Source organism: Anoplophora glabripennis, unplaced genomic scaffold, assembly GCF_000390285.2.
Source record: "Anoplophora glabripennis isolate ALB-LARVAE unplaced genomic scaffold, Agla_2.0 scaffold251, whole genome shotgun sequence".
NCBI classification, from domain to species: Eukaryota; Metazoa; Arthropoda; class Insecta; order Coleoptera; family Cerambycidae; genus Anoplophora; species Anoplophora glabripennis.
In genome coordinates this window covers 493,051-515,455 of record NW_019416333.1, presented here as the reverse complement: position 1 = coordinate 515,455, position 22,405 = coordinate 493,051, and the positions used below count along the sequence as shown (strand labels likewise).

Sequence of the window (22,405 nt, the reverse complement as noted above, 5' to 3'; positions counted from 1 at the left end):
ACGAATTATAAACTACCTCGATAATAAAAATCTATATAATTCCAGACAATGCGGCTTTTGAAACAGTCTGTTAACAACTTTAGCCATAACCAAACTAGTATCAGAGATTAATATAGGATTTGTACCTACAAAAATAATGTAATGTTCCCAATTCATTGATCATGGCAAATCATGTGACTATGTGTCTCATTCAATTCGCATAGACAATTTTTTTTCGATCTCACAGCTCACACTGTAGATTTTCTATATTGATACCTCAATAATAGACAGCAATACCTATGTCATCCATAATAATACTACATCAACAATTCATTCTCGGTGTAAATGCGGAAGTACCACAAGGTTAGGTTCTTAGCCCGACTTACCTTGTTGTGTGAATGATTCAGATTTAACTGCCCAATTTGCAGATGATCCAATCCTGATCATTTTTGATGGTTTAATAAAAAAGACTCGTCCAGTTGAATTACTGATCACAGATACCGTAATATTTAGCCAAAGAGAACTAAAGATACTTAAAATCCTAACACAGTAATTTTTTAAGGGTACATTTAGATCCTAAATTATAATGGGATTGTCATACTAACTGCATATGACGAATATATCAAATAATGTATATCTCCGTAACCTGAATCATGAACTGTCATCACAAACTTTGAAAAGAGCTCATCACAGCTTCATATAGTATATAGTGTATCATCAGATGCATTTTTGATATGGATCCACTCTACTTCAACTGCAGATGTATTTACTCTACAAAGAAAAGCAAAAATTCTTCGAGCTCAGAATATTGACATTGCTTTGTCTATATATTGCATACAATGTCCATTACACATAAAGAACAATTTAGTATGAAAAGTATGAGTACTATGAGAAATGAGACTCATTGTCAATTTACCAAAAGTAATGATACTTTTCAAAACCCTTATTTAAGACTCATGAAAACCAAATGATAGAATTTTAAAATGTATAAGCAAAAACAATTAAAGATTTAAATTGAAAAGACTATATTCAGAGTAAAGAAGTTTCTGTTTGATAAAACATTCCTTCTGAATAAATTGATGAGTAAAAGTCCACAAGAATTCTTGATCAACAATTTATCCATGAATCAATTACTATTTTATTACTTTAATACTATTTTAACTAGGTATTTCCTTATTTATTTTAAAGTATATTGTAGTATTTTATATTTATATTTATTTTTTTCTTACTTTGCATTGTTCTATTTTATTTGACTTATTATATTTATGTATTGTATAGTTGTGTTTATTGTACATTATGATTTCAATAAAAAAAACTAAACTATCTAACATTACTTTCGCAATACTAATACCTAGTCTTTTCTTTCGTCAATTAACAAACGCAGATAACACCTAGCTTACTAGATATTTTATAATAGACCTCCCACTGAAAGAAAACACAAAAGTTATCCAACAGCCACAAAAATGAGAGTAAGTCTCGGTAGGTGGAGTATAATGAACCGGTACCATTGCAAGACACAGATATCCGATCAATCTCGCTAGGTACACATCCAACATCTTACCATACCCACTGCCCACTGCGATGCATTCGGGGTAAAAGTCGGTTACGAGTTGCTTTCTTCCAACTGCTCCATTTTCACGCAGCTTTTCGCCCGTTCTGTTTTACCAACAGCTGAATTGTGACCCCACTGTTCGCGTCTAGTGTTTATATTCATCGACAAAATGCTCAAGTGTGTTATAGTTTTCGTTTTCGTAACAGGTGAGTTTACTCGAAGCTTCTGGTGAGTTCTTACGTCCTTTGTTTACGTAATGAGCTGTCGGGAATCGGTCGTTTGTCATTTTTAGTGGTGCAGCCGATTATATAAAATTTTATTTATGCAGCACTTCCTGCTACTTGGCAGTCATATTAATAAGATACAACAAACTATTAATATTAAGTAACTGTACTTTGCCGTAATAAATCGAATATTTCTAGTGCCTGCACAGACTCCCGGGTAATTAATGGTAATACGAAAGCATTCAACATAACAAAAAACGCGTTACATAAATAGTTTCAATCTAAATTTATGTGTTGATTTAGACGCAAAACAAGTAAACGTTGCACTGTTTCGGCGGAAGTTTAATTTAAAAAATTTTTGAAAGCATAAAAAATTGCACAATTAACTAGAAACCTAAATATAATCAGATTGGCAGTAGTAATTTTAAAGTCGTTCGCCAATTTCTACGCTTACAGAACGAAAAAGAATGTTTATTATCGCCATAACCACCGTTTGTCAAACAAATTATTATTCCGCTTTTATTTGTAACAAAAAATTAATATGAAATAGTAAAAAAATGTTTCAGTTATTTTATTTAACTTTTTTAATAAACAATTGTACTGTTATTGTTCGATTTCAAGTACCGATATATTAGAGTTAGATAACGAAAAGCAAAGGAAATAGCTATCTATGTATGTAGAAACAAAAACAAAAGTCGTATACAAAAAAATTAATTAAAAAAGTATTAACATATTTTATCGAGTATTGGCAAAATAACTGCTTTCTAACTTTTGTTTCCGCATTTTTTTAAAACTTATATTTACTTAATGGTGCACCAATTTCAAGCCTATTAACGATTCATTCACCCGAGTAGATATGTTAAAATTAAATTGAATTTTGAAAAACTGGCAATCTTAGTAAAATTGTTATTCAAATATCTGTTTGGATAATGATCTGAACAAAGAACATTTCTATCCCTTGCGTACAAGAAATTTCTGCCATTTTGACACCAAATTTAAAACGACTGGATTGTTTTAGAAATTAAATGTAAAACTGGGTATTGGGATTATATTTTCAATTAAATGGCCAAAAAATAATTTCTAAATTTTAGCCAAGGGTTGTGCATAGACATTTCTGTAACTTTTTATATGCAATTTTTGTACTTCTTATAAACACAAACACATTATACACATTATAGATTTAAAAAAATAAATAATTGGCCAATTTTACAGCAAAAAGTTGCATTTGTATCATTTCACCTTCTTTGGGAAGTATAACTTATTTAAGAATGACGTTACTTGCCATAAAAATGCCTCAGCAGTAAACCACTTGAGTGGTATGGTAAGCCATGAAAAAACAGGGGCATCGTTTATTTAGAAATATCGATATGCTTATATAAAAAGTATCGAATTTGGTATTACAGGAAATTAATATTTCAAATACCTGGGAAAACAAATTCTTACAAAAATGGAAACCAGTAAAATAAAAGTACAAACATTGTGTGTGCAGAGATATGTAGGTGTGTAAATTTACGTAAGTATGCAAGTAGTGTATGTAGATATGTTGGTATGTCAGTGTGAAGATATGTGTGTAGATGTGTAAGGGTGTAGGTATGTAAGTGTGTAGATGTGTAGATATGTAGGTATGTCAGTATATACATAGTTATGTGTGTAGATGTGTAAGTATTTGTAAGTATGCAAGTGTATGTAGGTATGTTGGTATGTCAGTGTGAAGATATGTATGTAGATGTGTAAGGGTGTAGGTATGCAAGTGTGTAGATGTGTAGATATGTAGGTGTGTATATGTGTAAGTGTGTAGGTATGCAAGCGTGTAGATGTAAAGTTATGTAGTATGTCAGTGTGTAGATATGTATAGATGTGTCATCTGATTGGGTGTATAGGATTGTTGTAAGTTTATAGATGTGTAGGTATGTGTAGGTGTGAGTAAGTATGTGGTGTATAGGTGTGAATGTATATAGGATATGTATAGGAGTGTAGACATGTAGTTGTGTAGGTGCGTAGCTATGTAGATGTGTAAGTATACAGTAGTAGGTATGTAACGTAAGTAGGTACGTTGGTATGTAGGTATGAATAGGTGTGTAGATGTATAATAGGTATGTAAATATGTAGATGTGCAGCCGGTTGTAGTGTATAAGTATGCGTGTGTGTATGTGGTGTGTATATCACAATGTAGTCAGCAGTTTCAAATGTGTTTTCGTTTTATTGTGCTAACTCAGTAGTATTTCAGTTTGCAAAAATATTTCTGCTAATCGAGATGTCCCACTTCAATTTATTTATTCTTGAAATATCCTATAAACTTCTATTATGCAAACATATTATAATCTTGAAGTAAGTAAACTTATTTTAGTTAAATAAATACATGCTGAGTGAATAAACTAAGTTCATTAATTAGATTGATGATTGAATGATGATTCAAAATAATAATTTACTTCTCTATATTTTGAACAATTAGTTTTGAACGTTTCTGTAATTTGCTGTCAATTAAAGTAATCGATTATTTTTAAGATGTAGTATGGATGGATGTAAGTTCATAAGTTCATGCCTCATAACATCTTCAATGATTTAGTTAGATATTTAAAACCTGTTTAACATTTACCAAATTCTAATTCAGGTCCAAGATATTGTCATGCATATTTCGCTACATTGGTGGTACTTTTGATTTATAAATCGGCCAATTTCTCGATCAATTTTTTAAGTAAAAAATTAGTACCTAAATGTAAAACAGATTTAAGTCTGCAACTTTAATAACTCAAGAAGAGCACTTCCCAACTAACTAAAAAGAGATAATCTTAGCGTTTTTTTTTACGAAATATCATGCAGTTTACCTAATTTACCACTTTAATTTGTCAGGAATCAGCGCCCAGTTCAAGTGCCCCCAGCGGACAGGCTTCTTCCCCGATCCAGAAGAATGTGACCTGTACTACTTGTGTTCCCAAGGCGAGTATGAGGAGAAACTCTGCCCGGACGGCCTGGTCTTCGACGACAAAGACCCCAATCACGAGAGATGCGACATCCCCGCTAACGTGGACTGCGGTGACCGAACGGTGTTACGTAAGTCATTGCACAGCTTAAATAATGTAATCCTATAATTAATCTGTTGCCGTCTATACTAAAAATGATTGCATCACGGAGCGCTCAATGTCTAATTATGCAGGCACGCAAAATAAAAAAAGTGGGTTGACCAGGAGACCTCACTAAGCTCTCTATATGCTGAATCCGTTGTTAGTTTTACTCCGGCAAGGTTTGAGTAAATCGTAAATGGCGAAAAATCCCAAAAAATATATTGTGGAAAAGCCTTAATTTTATGTATTTTAATGCGCTAAACACCAGGAAAACTTCCTGCTCCACAAAAATTGTTCAAAGTTGTTTCCATGTGCTAATAAACATGCCTCCAAATGACGGTCAAAATTCTAAATGTTGTGAAAATTTAATATGGTCTCTAGTAAAACAACATTCATCCATAAAGAGCACCTTGCTTGTAAAATCCGGATCTCGTGCTATGTCGAAACCACTGGCAAAATTCCACACGGAGTTGAAAATCATTTATATTTAATGCCTGAACCCTTTGTAGGGTTGTAGATAGGGGTGTAATAATAATTGTTCCCGTAGTACACGCCATACGGTACTGTTCATACCTACTTCTGAGCTAATGTCGCGAGTACTGCGCCTCAGATCTTCCTCAATGAGGTATATGATGTTTTCTTCGTTGTCGAAAACACGTTGTGGCCGTCATATGTCAGCTGGACATTCTCGGTATCCCGTAACCTTTGAACTGCCTTTTGCACTGTTCTATTATTAGGTCACATTAAATTAAATCACATTTAAATTGCACTGACATTCTCTATACATTACTACCATATCTGCTAGTTTTTTATCAGAACACATTTTATACGCCAGCTAAGTAATACTACAATACACAACGCACGTGCACAAGATGAACAGGGTCGACTGATATTTATGGTTAATTCTCTTATTTAATTTTCTCGAAAACAGAAGCATTTAGAGAATCAGTTGCTTAATAAAAATTGCTCATTTTCGTGCCCATTAACACCTTTTTCAAAGAACGCACATATTTCAGAAACACCCTGTATTTTGGAAAAAGTCGGAAATTAAAATTCTGTAATTTTGAAAGGAAAAACTCAAACTCTAAACTGTTCCTATGTTTGTAACAATTGTAACGTACTCTTTTGTCCTCGAATGACCTGGGATTCGAACTCTTTTCGAGCTTATTGTCTTCAGCTTCTCTCTTCAGTAACCAACACAAGTCCTCCATCAATTAATGGAAGCGTTCAACCTACTCCTCGTTATAATCACCTATATTTTCAGGAAAGTAATTCAGGTGGAAAATCAAGAAATTAATTTTTACATTCATTAAACACTAAGTATTCGTATCTTCATATCATTTCTGCTGCAATAGTATCGTAGTCTTCTTTCAATTTAGCATCCATTAAATTGACTAGTTAAGTGTTGAAAACAACAAATTGTTTCATCAGACAGTTTTATAATGAACTGAGTATGCTATATTTAGGGAATTGTAACATTGTAATTCTCTTCATGTTTCTTTCTGTAGAGATTGGTTCGGTATCGACTATCCCATAGACACAAGAAGCAGGAACATTTGGCAAATCCTGACTGCTGCATTGCTGTCCCAAAATGATTGACATGGATTTCAAATTACCACAAACTTAACAATTATACTGTACTATACACATTTAGTTTTCTACAGAACGGATCTCATGTTTTCACAACTTTCTTTTAATATGGTTGAATGTGCAATGGGAATACGTGTGCGTCTTTATTTCCATTGTATAGTAGCCCTGTTTGAAAGAATCTATGAGAATCTTCATTTCTCGGATTTATAAACGTTAGGTTTCAATTCATTTATCAAATCATAAACATTTGTACAGTACACCAAAGAGCCACCATCCATAAAGAAATATTGATAAACTTCCGAAACTCTTTTTCTCGATATCTGTAACCACCAATCTTTGACTCTTTAGTTCTGCAGTCAAAAATTCAGCCGTATTTTTGAAAACAGTATTTGTCTAATTAAATTAATCAACTCCAGATTACATAGATATGGACGTATTGTTTCACTTGCCGGAACGCATCCGTCTTCACTTCATTCTGCTTCATCTTTTGCTTCAATTTCATTCTCTTCTCTTTCCGCTTCAGCAGAAATATCTCACACTAAGGAAGTAGGCAGTCGAAAACTCTCTATCACAAAGTGTATGATTTCATTTTTAAAAGACACTCTAAGTGACTTAAAATTAAATGTGACAGTTTTTTGTTTTGTTCATCTACCTTCCAGAAAGAATAAGATATCACGTAATATGATTTTTCAATTTCACAAAACTCAATTTTTGCTTCAGAAATCGAATTTGACATACTATAAGTAGAGAGAACATTCAACGTTATTAGGCAATAAACAGTCAATTTATATGCAGAGAAATTTATTTGGACTATAAATTATTGCAAAGCTAACCATTAAGCAGATGTTTTGTTTCAATTTTAGTAAAATACATTGCAAAAATTATAAAAGAAAATTGTTTATGATTGCTACATAAGATAATATTTGCGTTTACGTAAAAACTTTCTTTTTAAAATGAATAAATTATAGAAATAAGGAACTGGCATATATGAAATTGGCACAACACAAAAATATGAACAAAATATTTATATTTGATTATAAAATAAATATTTATTAATAGATTTTTAAGTATTTTAGATAGATTCTAGTATAAATTGCTCAGATACAGACCATAGTCGTACTACTTTTGCACCTAAATGGGGTATTATTATATATTCAAATTAAATTCTTTTAAACATATTTAATCTAGTAAATGGTAATAACTAGCAAAAGGACGTAGACAGATAGATATTTATTGGACCACTGTATACATTTATATAAATGCGGCATGTCAAATTTCAACGGAAAAAACAATACAAATACATCAAATTAGTTAAAATATATAAATACTATACAACAATTTCACTTTGATGAGACACATTTCATGTTTTTTTTTACTCTGCTAAACCGTTTTCTTCAATCTGGTATGCTTTAGTTACCTTCTTGCGTTTTTCTATTAACGCAAAATCTCTGTCGCAGGGCATGAAGCTACTACCACTTACAAGAAATTTAGGTTGCGCTTTCGGGATCTTGAGAGTCGATCGTGTCTTGCTTTAACACCTCTCTAGCTCTCTCAGTTTTGCGATGATGAAGCGCCAGCTGAGTTTTGGCAGATTGGCTTGACTTAATGTTAGCTCTAATTTGACAGTCAAGTTTGTCGCATGTGCTACAAGTATCGACTCGTAGTCTATGGAAACATAGGTTGGGAAAGTCCTTTACGAAAACAGACCTATAAAATTTATAGATGACTATCGAATCTGGGTGCATTTGCAAAAAGGCTTTAAATAGTCTGTGAATATTCAAGTCAGGGCTAATGTACTTCTTCTCGGATTTAGGCCTTGAATAATGACCAACTTCCCTTGAGATCATGCTAATGTGGGTGCTCTTTGAGATAATTTTTTTCAGGTACTATCCAGTTTTTATATGTTCTTTATGCTTTTCCACTTGATTTTAAACGCTTTTGTTCACTACCGAATGAACCACTGCCTTTACTTCTCCTTATTCGTTGATTTTCTTCCATTTTATTGCACATAAATTTTAACAAATGACTCCGAACTGCTAATGTTGCAGGAAATAGCTACTCTATGGAATCAGATAGAAAAACAATTATAATGGATCCAGTCATGTCCAGAAGTTTTTGACACTGTCCTTTCAAAGTGTCATTTTTTTGTAATAGTTTGAATAGTTTGAAGTTGAAGCTGCCTGATGGTGAAACAATCTCAAGTAAAATGTGTAGTCTTTGGCAAGGCTAGCACAGCATGAATACAGGATGTTTCTTTGAATAATTGTATTATTTTATAATTTAATATTTATGTGTTTTTGTATTAATTATATTTAGACATATCATTTTTAATTTTTATTTTGCATAATTATTTATTATTAACTATTTAATGAGTATTAGTTTGGTGTAATTCAAAACTAGTTGAGGCATATAACCCATAGAGTAGTTAGGAGTCTTTTCTGTGGGGACAAACACAATACATTTTTCCCTAGAGCTGTTATGATATATTTCAAAATAACTTTCTCTGAACAAAATACGCATAGTCGATGTAAAACACAAAGCAATATTTAAAATTACTCAAATACACCCTTGCTATGTTTTTCAAGGAATCTATAATGAGCTTGCATACTCTTTCTCTTTTCCAAATATTGTACAGTGTTATGAATGTTAAATAATCTACTTTCACTGTTTTTTTCTCACTACGTTCATTGCTGTTTACTTCACGCACAATTGCTGAAATATGCTCCACTTTCTACAAGGTTACAAGTTATCTAACGAGTTCGCAGAATATTTTGCAATTTGTGCGAAGAAGCAAAGTCAAGCTCAGTTCATTTCCCAACTGTCAGTATGACATTTGGAAGTTATTACGTTCTCATGAGGGTCAATAGTCAATAATTGCAACAGAAGTGATGTAATCGTCGTTTGCGTTTTATTTATTCTTTTCTTTGTTAGTAACAAATTAAAATGCAGAAATCTAAATGAAAAAATATTTAGAAACTAGAAAAAAATGAGATATACAACGAATTTTAAGTCACATTATAATAATTTGTGTTAATGAAAACAATTTTAATTATTAACTGACATGCCCCTCCAAAAGTTAATAAATCAATTAAAATATTAAATACGCATTCATAGTAAGGAAGCCCTCTTAAATTTTTTATATTGGTTTACCTTAATATTTCATGTATGTCCTTAACTCAGTTACAATACCATTGACACACCTTAACGTTTAAGATTCTGGTTTTCAAGTAGCAGACTTTACCCCTTGAGAGAGAAATATTTCAGACACTTAATCTTGAGAATTTCTCATGACCTAGATGTTAAAAAATTGTATGCATACCTACAGCTACTTCGAAATTAATGCTAGATAATTAAATTAATTTCACGATTACCTACTATGACTATAAAAGTGTTTAAATGATGTTAAACATATTTAAATGAAATATTTACTGCTTTCTACTACAATTCTTCAAAATGTTGGGACGTTAAAAAATGATTAAAGGTTTCCAGAGGCTTTAAGATATTATAGAGACAATAATTGAATTCAAGTGAAAATATTCCTTATAACCAACATAGGCACGATTTGAAATGTTTGATATAATTTTATAATATGCAAATTAAGTAATTATGATTTATTTCGAGGTTACAGATTTTTTTGATATATTGTATATTAATAACAGCGTTTACTAGCAATGTAAAAGCTAGCTTTACAGTTTACAATATCTGTCAAAATGTTTTCAATATATTTAAAAATATGTGACTAGCCTACACAAAAAGTAAGATAAGTATTAAAGATTTGAATACATATTACACAGACAATATACTATTTTATCTGTGATATTACTATACCTAATATGAAATAGATGGAACAAAAAAATATTAAAACAGTAGCGAATCTGTCCATTTATTTACTATTTTATGCCTGTTTTTAACCCCCTTTTAATATTATATAAAATTAAAAAGTTATTTAAGAGTAACCATTTTGGCGTACAAAAAAACTACACATGTTATGCAGAGATTAATATCGTGATTTTTTTTTCAGAGGAACCAAAACCCAGTAAAGGGTGTCCAAGGGCCAATGGTTACTACCGCCATCCAGACGCAAATGCTTGTGACAAGTTTTACAATTGTGTGGATGGAGAACCAAATGAATTAGCTTGCCCGCCAGGTTAGTTATATGTGTTTAATGGTTAGGTATATTAACTAATTGCTCTGCTTTCAAAGTAGATCTCCAGCCACGCATTCAGGCAAAAGCTTAGGAGAAACTGAAGTAGAGACAAAATCAGTGGATTATTATGAGTGAATCTGTTGTAATATTTTGTATATGAGTTTACAAAGATGACTTTCTAAAGGTAAAAGGAATATTTTTAAATAGCTACAAAAATTAACTGCAACTTTTGCGAAAATAATAAAGAATTCAAAACTTTAAGATTTATTTTACTATTAAAGATGAAGTCACTATTTACTGTAATTCTTCAAGTAATTGAACACATTTTATAATAACAAAATATAGGTACAAAATGTTCGTTAAGCCTAAAATTGATTAAAAAAAAAAACAAAAAACATATGGTTTGCTTCTACCAAATGTCACATTTAACTGTTCAGTCATTCCAGTAGTGGATACTGAAATAAAATTATATACTCTTACAATATTATTTTTTTTAACAATGTGGAAATTATTTTAAAATTATCTACTAAACAAAATTTAAAATGTTTGTGACATAAAAAAAAGATTTTTCTATCTTACAAAATAAAGTAATAATAATAAATACATATGATTGATACCAATTTTTACAATAATCTCTTATAAATCGATATTTTATTTAAATATGTGGCATTTCTAGTTATCGTAAATAACGTTTAATCATATTTAATGTAAATCAAATTTATAAAACTAATTTGTATTCGACCTTGATATTATATGAAAATAAACTATGGACAAAGTATTTATAACACATAAGTATACATCATAGTATCTATACATAGATACAAGTCAAGTAGCATTGCAAACTAAAAGTAATTTTGATACCTAAGTATGTATAGTTACTGATATTGCCTGAAACTATTTATTATACTTTATATTATTGTAATCTGTAATGGTGAGGAGGCGCTTCATCAAATATGTAAAAATATAAATAGAACACCCTATGTGTTCTGTCGAAAACATATATAAATTCGAAAGTTCAACTTTTATCATCAAAATGCAACATAAAACTGTTTTTCCTAAGTATAGTTTCGAAATTACAAAAAGTGAGATATATGTTTTGATTTTGTACAAATATTCTTTAAATAAAATAACAAACTTCCCGCTAGTCCAGAATGTATCAGGGTGTATACTAATTTTGACCAAAAAATTGCGTTTATCTTCCAGGTTTTTCAAGATTTAAAAAAATTTTGTGAAGAAATAAGTCCTACACCAGTCCTATCATTTTCCAATAATCACTATTTCCTAATCTTTTTGTCGATATTTCCATTGTATATTTAACAAAGTATAATTATTTAAGAAGTTATGAAGTGACTGACACAATATTTGCAAAAACTGTTAATTATTTTCATTCAAATTCATTCTTTTAACCTTGTCTAATGAAGCCAAACAATGTTCTTCGATACTGGAAATAAAAGTGTACAAAAGATATACATGGTATTTCTTAATAACGTGCTAATATTTAAGGAGGTTATTCTTGGGTCCATTTTAAGAAAAAACCTTCATATGAACATATGTCCTAAAAGTCTTAATTTTTGAACTACAGGGTGCTAAAATTTTATGCAAAAACATTTTTTTATGATAACTGGTATTACCCTAGATATTTTTTCAAATTTGGTGCACGCCTTCTATTTATCGAAATGCATTTTTTGATGTACAAACAATTTTATTATTTTTGCGTTTGTACAGGTTTTGTATTGAATATTTTTGAAGAAAAATATGTTACGCCATTCCAAAATGTTACATACATTTTGGAATGGCGTAACATATATTACTGTAATTTCATAATTTCAACGTTTAAAAGTCTTAAATCTTAAATAAATTATTGTTCAAAGTTACATAAATCTTTTTTTTTTCTCGTAAGTGGTTCAATAAGATGCAAATGAATGAATTTTATTTTTTATGTGAAAACCGTACGTCAAGCGAAAAAAATTCAAGACACCACATTTGCTCAGGAAGGAACGAGGATTTCAAAAATGATTTTACTTTACTTACTTTAAGAAAAAGCAGTGGCGTAATATATTTTTCTACAAAAATATTCAATACAAAACCTGTATAGACGCCACTGACAAAAATAATAAAATTGTTTGTACATCAGAAAATGCATCTCGATGAATAGAAAGCGTGTAAATTTGAAAAAAACATCTAGGGTAATATCAAAGCTATCATAAAAAAAATGTTTTTTCATAAAACTTTAGCACCCTGTAGTTCAAAAGTTAAGAATTTTAGGACATATGTTCATATGAAGTTTTTTCTTAAAATTGACAAGAATAACCTCCTTAAATATTAGCACGTTATTAAGAAACGCCCTATATAATCCCAAAGTCATAAGACTCCCAATTGCTAATATTGTAACTACTATATATGCTATACCTATGCCCCAACTAGTATTGAATCATATCAAGTCAATACCTAGAAAATAACTAGTAATAAATAATTATCCAAAATATAAACTAAAAATGTAAATATAGTTAATATAAAACACGTACCTGATAAATTAAAATTATTAACTAATGCAATCATTCAAAGAAATATAATGTACTCTTCCTATTATCACCCTTGATAAAGACTAATTATGCAAAGGACAGTTGCTCCCGAGACATATATTTATTTCCACATTTTTATTTACGGTTTAAGAAAAAACACTTTCTTCTATACTAAAGTGATTTTACATATTCTAACTAAGTAAACAATTGTATGCCACCACGTGCTCATAAAAGTATACAGAGACACATTAAGAAATATGGAAATATTTCACGGAATATATACTCTAAAATATATTCATAGAATATATTAAGAAAATAATAAATGGATTACAGTTACCCATTTTTATGTATCCGTGCCAGCGACTTCATCATGCCATTATTTGCTGCACATCTTAAATTAATCCAAAACATTATAAAAACGCAATAAAATTAATTATATAAGTGTATTATCAAGTGGTTATTAATTACAAAGAAATTATTGTAACTTAAAAAACATGAACACTAATGAACTGACCGATATGTTGCAAGTATACTTTTAATGTAATAAAAACAGTGCCTAAGCAGAATGTCTGTATGCAAATCGGTTTCCAAACAGAGATGTTCCACGGCGACGAAAATTTAAAAGATAATCTCAGAATGTATGGTGCTTTTAAAAAGCTTAAAAATTCGCAACGCATTTTTAATGGTCCTGTAGAATTAGACGTTTTGCTTAATATTGAGGAAAATAGTAATATTAATTCTTGAAAAGACACAGTACACAAAATCTTAAAAAAACACAAATTTAAATCAAACATACCACAGAAAGTGCAAGTGTTAAAAGATAACGATCGTGTCGAAGGGAGCAATTTTGCCATTTTTATTTAAATATGATACAACAAGACGCAGGATTTTAGAGAAAGTTTATATGGTCAGATGGGTGTACCTTTAATAATAATGGCAATTTTAACCGAAATATCCATCGATATTAGAGTCAAGACAATCCCAGAATAACTTGAAACCAATTACTAACGGAGATTCAGTGTCAATGTTTGGTGCGGTATTCTAGGTAATCGATTAATTGGACCATTTTTCATCGATGGAACTCTAACTCAAGACAAATATCGTAGACTCTTGTCAGAAAATCTTGCAAACTTTTTGGATACCTTACCGCTTGCAGAAGTGTATAGGATTTATTTTCAACAAGATGGTGCTCCCCCGCATAATGTTAGAAGAAACACTAATTTTGATGAAAGGTGGATTGGCATGACTGGTTCTGTTCGATGGCCCGCCCGTTCTCCTGACCTCAACCCCGCAGATTTTTTTTGTTTTGGGGATATTTTATAGATCAAGTATTTTTGATACATCCGGAAAATGTAGATATTTTAAGAGAGAGGATTATAAATGTTTGCCGTGAAATATCTCCAAACTTAATATCAAATGCTACGTATGATGTAGCCCAGAAGATGTCAATGTATTCAACAAGATGGAAGACAGTTCGAACAATTTTTATATAGGTTTTTTATTGTTACATTTTTGTTTTGTAGTTGATTTGGTACCTATTTGTTTTGCTTTGTTGTTGTTACTTTAGACATAGCATTTCTCTAATACATTTCCTAAAAAAATATTTTTTCCATAAAATATTTAACAAATATCAAGTTGTAATGTATCGTTGACTGCAGAAAAAATATCTCTATCGAACACGCCAAAAAAAACAATAACTTGGACATTTAAGAAAAAACAATTGAAAATCGCCTAACGTTCTGATGATGGCAAAAAAAATTCAAATCAGTGCGCGATTGTAGTATTTGTCAAGCCATTAGCAACAGCCTTTTGTTTTTTTAAATAGAACAATTATTAACAGAGTTACAGCTTGGGCCGTTTTTTATAAGTCAGCCTGTATATGGAAATAGGCAAGGAAAATAAAAAAAATATGTAAAGTTGCTTATCTCAATACCAAACAATGGTAGTAATCTACTTGAAGATATACAAGATTTTTCATCTGGAAGAAAATGACGTTACTTTTGACTTTTTCAGTTTCCTTATTAAAACTTTTAATGAAAATTACTAAGTTTTTTTATAAATATTTTTTTCATAGGTCTCATTTACGACGACATAGACAGCACCTGCGCCTGGCCCAGCGACAGCAAGCGCAAGGACTGTTTCAAGTCCAAAAAGGACTCCTTGGACGACGGTTTCCAATGCCCAGACGGCGACACCGAAGGTCCCAACGGAAGCAAACTGCCCCACCCGACATTCGCCCATCCCGATGACTGTCAGAAGTTTTATATTTGCCGAAACGCAGTGATGCCACAAAAAGGATCATGTTCTGCCGGCAAGGTTTACAACGAGGAGACCTTCACTTGTGACGACCCCGCCAATGTGCCAGGATGGTAAGTCAGTCAGAGTTAAAAAAATATAGTAGTGTATTTTTTTAAATACATGCAGGGCACACTACGACGTTGTGATAAACTTTCAGGATTGATCCTTAGAGTCAAAATAAACAAAACGATTATAACTAAATTTTAACCAGTGGAGTCAAAAAGTTTCTCCCAAGGCTGATACTAATTTTTTAAAGATTTTAGAAAAATATTGTTATTTTTATTTGTTTTGAGGAGACCTGCACTTTTTATTTCTTGCATATCCTCCACTATACTCGTTCAGATATTTCTGTTGGTAACTATAGGAATTATAAAATAATTATCTGATTGCATTAAGTATATTTACTCTTTTACAAAGTTATAATAACGTTCATGTCTTGCCTTGGCATTAAAGTCACCATGTAATTCATCAGTTTTGTACGATTTGATCGTAATACAATGCTGTGAGGTCTCTATATTTTGTCTCTCGGGAGCATAAACTAACATAAAATCTATATTAATCAGTCGTAGTCGTAGTAGTATAAAGCAATCGCACTTTTTCTATTTCAAAATGAAAATTCGGAAATAACCAAATCATCAGGTTTTTATGGATTTTAACCTACTTAATTTTTGCCTTTATTGTTTCAGCGAGGACTATTACGAGAAGAAGAAGAAGAACTAATCACTAATTGAAATATATGTCACTCTTCACAGTTCATGGGATATATATTTTGTATTTGTACTTTCTAATTTTTGTATCTATGTAGATACCTATAAATTATAGTTACTATTTAGTACCTTCCTCTTGAAAAATTGGATTATTATCATATACCTATTATTTATTCTAAAAATGGTGTCAGTTAAGCAATGATCTATCGATATGTTCCATTTTATACCTGCCTATCTAATATTATGAGAAGAAATGAAAATTTTAGATATATACTTACTACATATTCAAGTAATATTAGATACTCTAAAAAAATGTAGGATAAAATGTAGCACTGCATAGATCACAATAACACTGTTATCTGTTTCTCTGTTTAGATAAAAATTGTATTTCTGTGCCATTCGGGGATGTTTTGTATATATGGTAATTTGGTGTTAAGTTTTAATAAAATTTAAGAAACACTAGCTCATGTTTAAATCCTTCAAAATGATATTAAGCCAGATGTTGATAAATGTTCAAATACATGATACAATTTTTTTTTAAGTAAAGTCAATCTTGCTTCCATAAAAACGTTATAACTTGTTCCACAAATACAACAGTATATTGCTTTAATAGTTATTTATTATTCTATGCTACAAAGTATTACTTTCTCATTCAAAATTCAGTCTTTTGCGAGCGCTATGGAAACTCTATCAAACAATTTTTTTGTAAAACTACTCTCAAATATTATTAAAATTTTCGAAAAAGGGAATCCAAATGATGACATTTACGATAAATTAATTTGATGTTCATGGTAGAAATATGTATCCGTCAAATTATCAATCCTGTCGCATTAATTAAATGATTAAAATTAAGAAAAAAAATAGTGTTAAAATATAACAACTCAATTGTTAAGTATAAATGAAATAAAAAGCGAAATAGATTTTTTAACTGATGCAGAATAGTTGCCTCTTGTGCAGCATAACAAATTATTCCTCAAAAATCTGCAAGACAAAATAGCTTACAAATGACTTGAGTATTTCAATTGGTGAATTATAACCTATAAAGCAAATTCCGTATTTGCCATAGGTACCTTTAAATATCATTGCTACTTGCATCACTAATAAGTTGGAAACCTGCCGGCTATCCTGATGAATGATCTTAGCAATTTACTAGATATTAGGGGTGTAATTCAATGTCAGTAGAGGTATATAGTCTGTGGAGTACTTGTTTCCCACAATATCATTAGTTACCTAAATAGCTTACAAAAGGGTTGAAAATGTGGTGTACTGTAAAGAAATTTAATAAAACACACGGAAATGTGCTACTGGCTTAATAAGAATGCAAGGTTATCAATGTGAAACATCCAACACTATGGTCAATTTTTTCTATGTTAATAAGTACAGTGGATGTTAAAGAAAATATTATTATGAAACCAATCTCAAAATTTGGCGTCCTCATTGAAAAGTAAATAAATTGAATATCGTCCAAAGAACTTTGGCGAAACATTTATACAAGGTAATTCATGTTACTTTATATTATAAAGATGTATTGGTTTCTCTAATTATGTTTTTTTAAGTTATTTTAATAATGGGCATTCACGGAAGAACAACTAAATCCGACAATACAAGATATGAAAGACAAAGATTATCCATTATCAATTAAAATTTTTAACAGCACTAACAATCGTAGATAATTCATTGATATAAGTACCTAATAAAAAATGTGTCAATCAAGCGGTTGGTATCTATAAAATAAAAAGGACTTCAAGAGAAATTTATGAATATTTCCAGAAGGTTGTGAGGATTTTAGGTGATTCTGGACCAGGCATTACCTTCATCAAAAGACATGGTAGTTAGAAATCTGTTTCATTGGCTGAAATTGATATTGAAGAAGTAGACATTGAAGTGAAAATAAAAGTTTCCAAATAGAACGTCCTCGAAAATTATTGAAATTTCTCAGTCAGTTGCTCCATTATTGCATCATAATTAGACCTTTAGGAAAAGACACATATTTTAAGAGATTACCTTGAATACACATTTGAAATAAACTTGACTATTTGGGAACTTCAATTTGCAATTTTCGGAGAAAGAAAATAATAATAGTAGTCGATTAGTTTGAGTTGTAAAATGTATTCAGTTGAAGTAAATAATTATTTAAAAATAATATAATTGGTAAAGAAGCAATTTGTCCAATTAAATTGGAGATGATAGTTGTACGGAATAGAAGTTTTACGCCAGAACAAAAGTCCTTTTCGTTCAAGTTAACTAAAGTGCCTTTTTGGCGTTTAAGAAATCTTATTAAAAAGTCAACGTTTTATGAAAGTTTTCATGAAAAAGGCGTTACAGTTTACATATAAATATTAATCTTTTTAAATATTTCTTTCAACTATATAGATCAATGATAAATCAGTTTATTCGTGGATTAGTTAAATTTTTTATAACCAAATATGTACTTCCCCATATTACTACAGTTTCAGGGTAAGGATTAATTAAGAAAATAAGCCATTCATGGTCATTTACGTAAAAGATATAAATAGTTTTCAAGTTTAGTTGAGCAAATTTGAAGTTTTCTCATTCTGTAGTCTTCGTGGATATAATTTGGGGATATTTTTTAAATAAATGAATAATATTCGTATGAAATTTATTTACGATAACGAAAATTATTAAATTTGCATTTGCAGTACTAGGTATAATAATAACACAAAATTAAATCATACAAAAATATGTTGTTTGAGACTTTCTCGAAACTACTTTTTTTCTGAGAAAAATACCGCAAACCGTATCGAAACCTAATCATTAAAATGGAAGCCATTTGAGAACTCGTTTCAAAATACATTTATAAAGTTCTGTCTTAAATCCATTTTATTTTATTTATACATAACAAACATTAAATATCTCTATATTTAGCTAAAATTATCATCCGTTGTAGATGTATGATAAAATAAATAATTTTCTTAATTTAATTACTGAATTTAGTTATCCTTTTTAGTTATCAAATGAATTTAGTATTTACCCTGTAAGTAAATCGGTCTGAGTGAAAGCAAAAAGGTCCTGAGTGAAATTATTGAGTAATATTGGGGGCACTTTGATAATTTTAGACATTTTTGATAATATTTGAACTAAAACTGATAGTTTCACTCAAAAAATTTTAGTTACACTCATACTATAGAGTAAAATTTCACTCAATGGGGTGTGGACAAAAAGTGAAACATTATTGAGTGAAATTGAATGAAAATAAGTCCATTTTTTCTTACAGTGTATGTTCAACAAAAGGAGCGATATATATTTCCTAAAAGTATGCAACCAACTATTACACTATAAGAAAAATTGGACTTATTTTCACTCAATTTCACTAAATAATATATCAATTCCTGTCCACACCCTAATATTATCAAAAATGTGTACAATTATCAAAATGCCAAATATTGACTGAAAATGTACTGAATAATTTTATTCAATGGATTCACATAATTCCTTTTTGTTATCACTCAGACCGATTTTTTTACAATGTATCACTCACATAAATAAAAGAACTATATTTTATTTGTATTTATGGCTTTTGTCCGATTTACTATTAAATAATATTAGGAAAATATAAATTTGTTAAATTTTACAAAAATTCTTAGGAGCAACTGAAAAATCGGTCATTTAGAGATTTACGATTCATTTTAGCGACATGTAAGAAGTGACTTTTTGTAGTAAATAAAGTCCATTTACATAAATTATGCGCGTTTTCTCTAAATCTATACCAACAAAAAAAAAGGCTAGAAAAAAGCTTGTGCTGATCTTTGGTTACAACAAAAAACCCTGTACGAAATTTCCTAAAATAAATACCTAAAACAATATCAGTTATCTAAGAAATACAGATTGTAAAAATATAAATTTAATGTTCATCAATTTTTAAATTTCAAATCCATGAGAATTGCAGCTGTCAAAATTCATTCAACTGAAAGGAAATTTAATCAACATAAATTTACCTTAAATAGTATTTCTTCCACTCCTATTGAAGATGAGCGTAGGAAAGATCATCAAATCATTTTGAGGTTAGATCGCGTTTCTCCGCTTCTCTTGATGCCGCTTCACATGATTTGGTTTCGTTTCGCATAACTTCGCTTCGCTTAATCTCGCATCGCATCGCTTTACATTATTCCGCTTCGTACTTTGCGTTACTTCGATATTTTTAACCTGAGTTATAAATTTTTCATTTTGTGATTGATTTACCTTGGGACTTTTTTACTTGGGTTAGATATATTTAAACGGGTATTTATCACCTCGTGATGTTTGGAAATTGAAAATATTGCAAAAAGAAACTTTTCCTAAACTTAATGAGATGCCGGCAAACCGAGACAAAATTTCTGGCATTCGGTTTACAATATAAAATAATATAAAATGTAATTAAATTACATTAAAAAAGCGGTATGGCTACTTTTCGTTGTTATACTTTTTAGATCAAAGTTGTTAAGCGTACTTACTAAATTAGTTTTTAATAAATTGTAGCAACAGAAGGTAATTCTAAATTGTTTAAATATCCAGTTATGTGCGCGCTATACGTGAACTAGTCGGTTAAAAAGGTTTACCTTACAACTTTCACCGTTCTCGTTTAATAGAATATGTGGTTACACAATATTGAACAAAATAATTGACAAATAATAACTGAGAAATGTTTACCTATTAAACAATAAAATACTTCGGTTGTTATATCATATAAATGCAACTATGTACCGATTATTATTTGGTACTTAATACGAATTTTGCATGGGAAATACATTTATATTCTCTTTTCGCGTTAATTAATTTGGTACGTCCTTGTAAGTACTGGTAGATACCACCTGAGCACAGTTATTCGAATATTTTAAAAAAGGATATATAACTATGAAAAACAAATTAACAAAAACAAGATAACATATAGCCATCAAGAAAAACAAGAAATTTCATTGTACTTATTTTCAAGGAAGAGGTAAAATCAAACTAATACGTATTTAGACTAAATTATAAGCTTTCTAAAATACTTAATTTTATCAAAAAACCTCGGGTCCGGTCGTTTTTGCATTCTCTTATATTACATGTATTAGATTTTTTAAAAGTTCAGACAAAAAATGCGATGCACTGTATTTTTATTCAATATATATAATTGGTGTAGAAAATTCTCCATAATTTAACTAAGTTTCTTATGCATGAAATCAACAAACAAATTATAAGCACTTATAGTTAGTTCTGACATCAAAATAGCAGGAGAAAGCTTTTATAATAATAAAAAGACAACAGATGGTCGCAGTTTTCTCTAGAGGTCGTAAAACATTTTTTGATTACTTTAAACTGGATATAATTTGAGTTAAATGTTTTTAACAATTAATAAGATTTGTCCAATTAAGACCTGCATCAATAACATTTGTAATGGACGTCCAAAAATTCACACGAAAGAACAACACGTCATTATTGAACAATATTTTAAAAATAATAAAGGTTTGGCAGCTACAATTCGCAATTTTCAACAAAATAAGGTCGGAATAGTGATTTAACTTCATCAACTGGATCAGTTAGTGATCTTCAACAATTCTTCGACACTTCTACAGTTTCCTTCGCAGAGACCCAGCACAGCAAATCAACTTGTTCGTTAAATGTAAAGTTTCCAGCCATTTTCAACAACAATTGTTGAAATAAAATAATTTTAATACTGACTGACAAGTTTGAAAGAAAAATTCATTGTCTACCACTGACCTTTTGATTCACAGACCAACAAAATTGAACTTTTTTTTGAAAGCAGAAACGTAAATATATATTTCCGAAGGATTTAGATGCGCTGAATCCGAATCTGGCAGCAGAATAGCTCTATCACGTCAGGTTTTTGAGATATCCTAACCTAAAAGTGCAAAAAACACTGTTCTTCGTCATATTTGAGGTTATGTAGTAATGCCATCTACTCTTTTTCAAAAAACTAATACATTGAACCTAAAATTACAAGGGTCCCTCCTTCGAATGCCGTTGAATCTTTTTTCTTAATATGCGAAAATCTACTAAGAACTTAGACATCAAGCAGTCGATTGCAATTCAGAAACTTCATACCCATACGGTTTGTGGGTTTGCAGTTGGTGGACTTGGGGTTTGTAAGCTTGGAGTTTGTAGGGTCGGGTTTTGTGGGATTGGGGTTTGTGGGTTTAAGGATTGTGGGTTTGGGGTTTGTGGGTTTGCGGATTTGGAGTTTGTGAGTTTGAGTTCGTGCGTATTGAAGATTTCTGAGTATGAAGTTTCTGAACTGCAATCAACTGTTTGACATCTAAAGAATCCTTAGTAGATTTTCGCATATTTAAAAACTGATAAAATTAGAAATTTCAACATGTGATATCT

The 22,405-nt window shown here is 30.4% G+C and overlaps 1 protein-coding gene across 1 annotated transcript; it reads left to right on the top strand.

Moving 5' to 3' along the window:
- Window positions 1–1,475: 1,475 nt before the first annotated feature.
- On the top strand, window positions 1,476–16,543 carry LOC108909520 (protein obstructor-E-like). The gene is made up of 5 exons (XM_018713888.1): window positions 1,476–1,737; window positions 4,606–4,806; window positions 10,429–10,554; window positions 15,151–15,445; window positions 16,061–16,543. Exons 1-5 carry the CDS (start codon window positions 1,701–1,703, stop codon window positions 16,092–16,094), a joined length of 693 nt encoding a protein of 230 aa, XP_018569404.1. The 5' UTR covers window positions 1,476–1,700; the 3' UTR covers window positions 16,095–16,543.
- The last annotated feature ends 5,862 nt before the right edge of the window (window positions 16,544–22,405 follow it).

Excerpts from the sequence above, each read along its gene's own strand:
- LOC108909520 (XM_018713888.1), top strand. The coding sequence starts at position 1,701 with ATGCTCAAGTGTGTTATAGTTTTCGTTTTCGTAACAG. Across the intron at positions 1,738-4,605 it reads AGTTTTCGTTTTCGTAACAG|GAATCAGCGCCCAGTTCAAG; the intron begins GTGAGTTTACTC and ends TTAATTTGTCAG. Across the intron at positions 4,807-10,428 it reads CGGTGACCGAACGGTGTTAC|AGGAACCAAAACCCAGTAAA; the intron begins GTAAGTCATTGC and ends TTTTTTTTTCAG.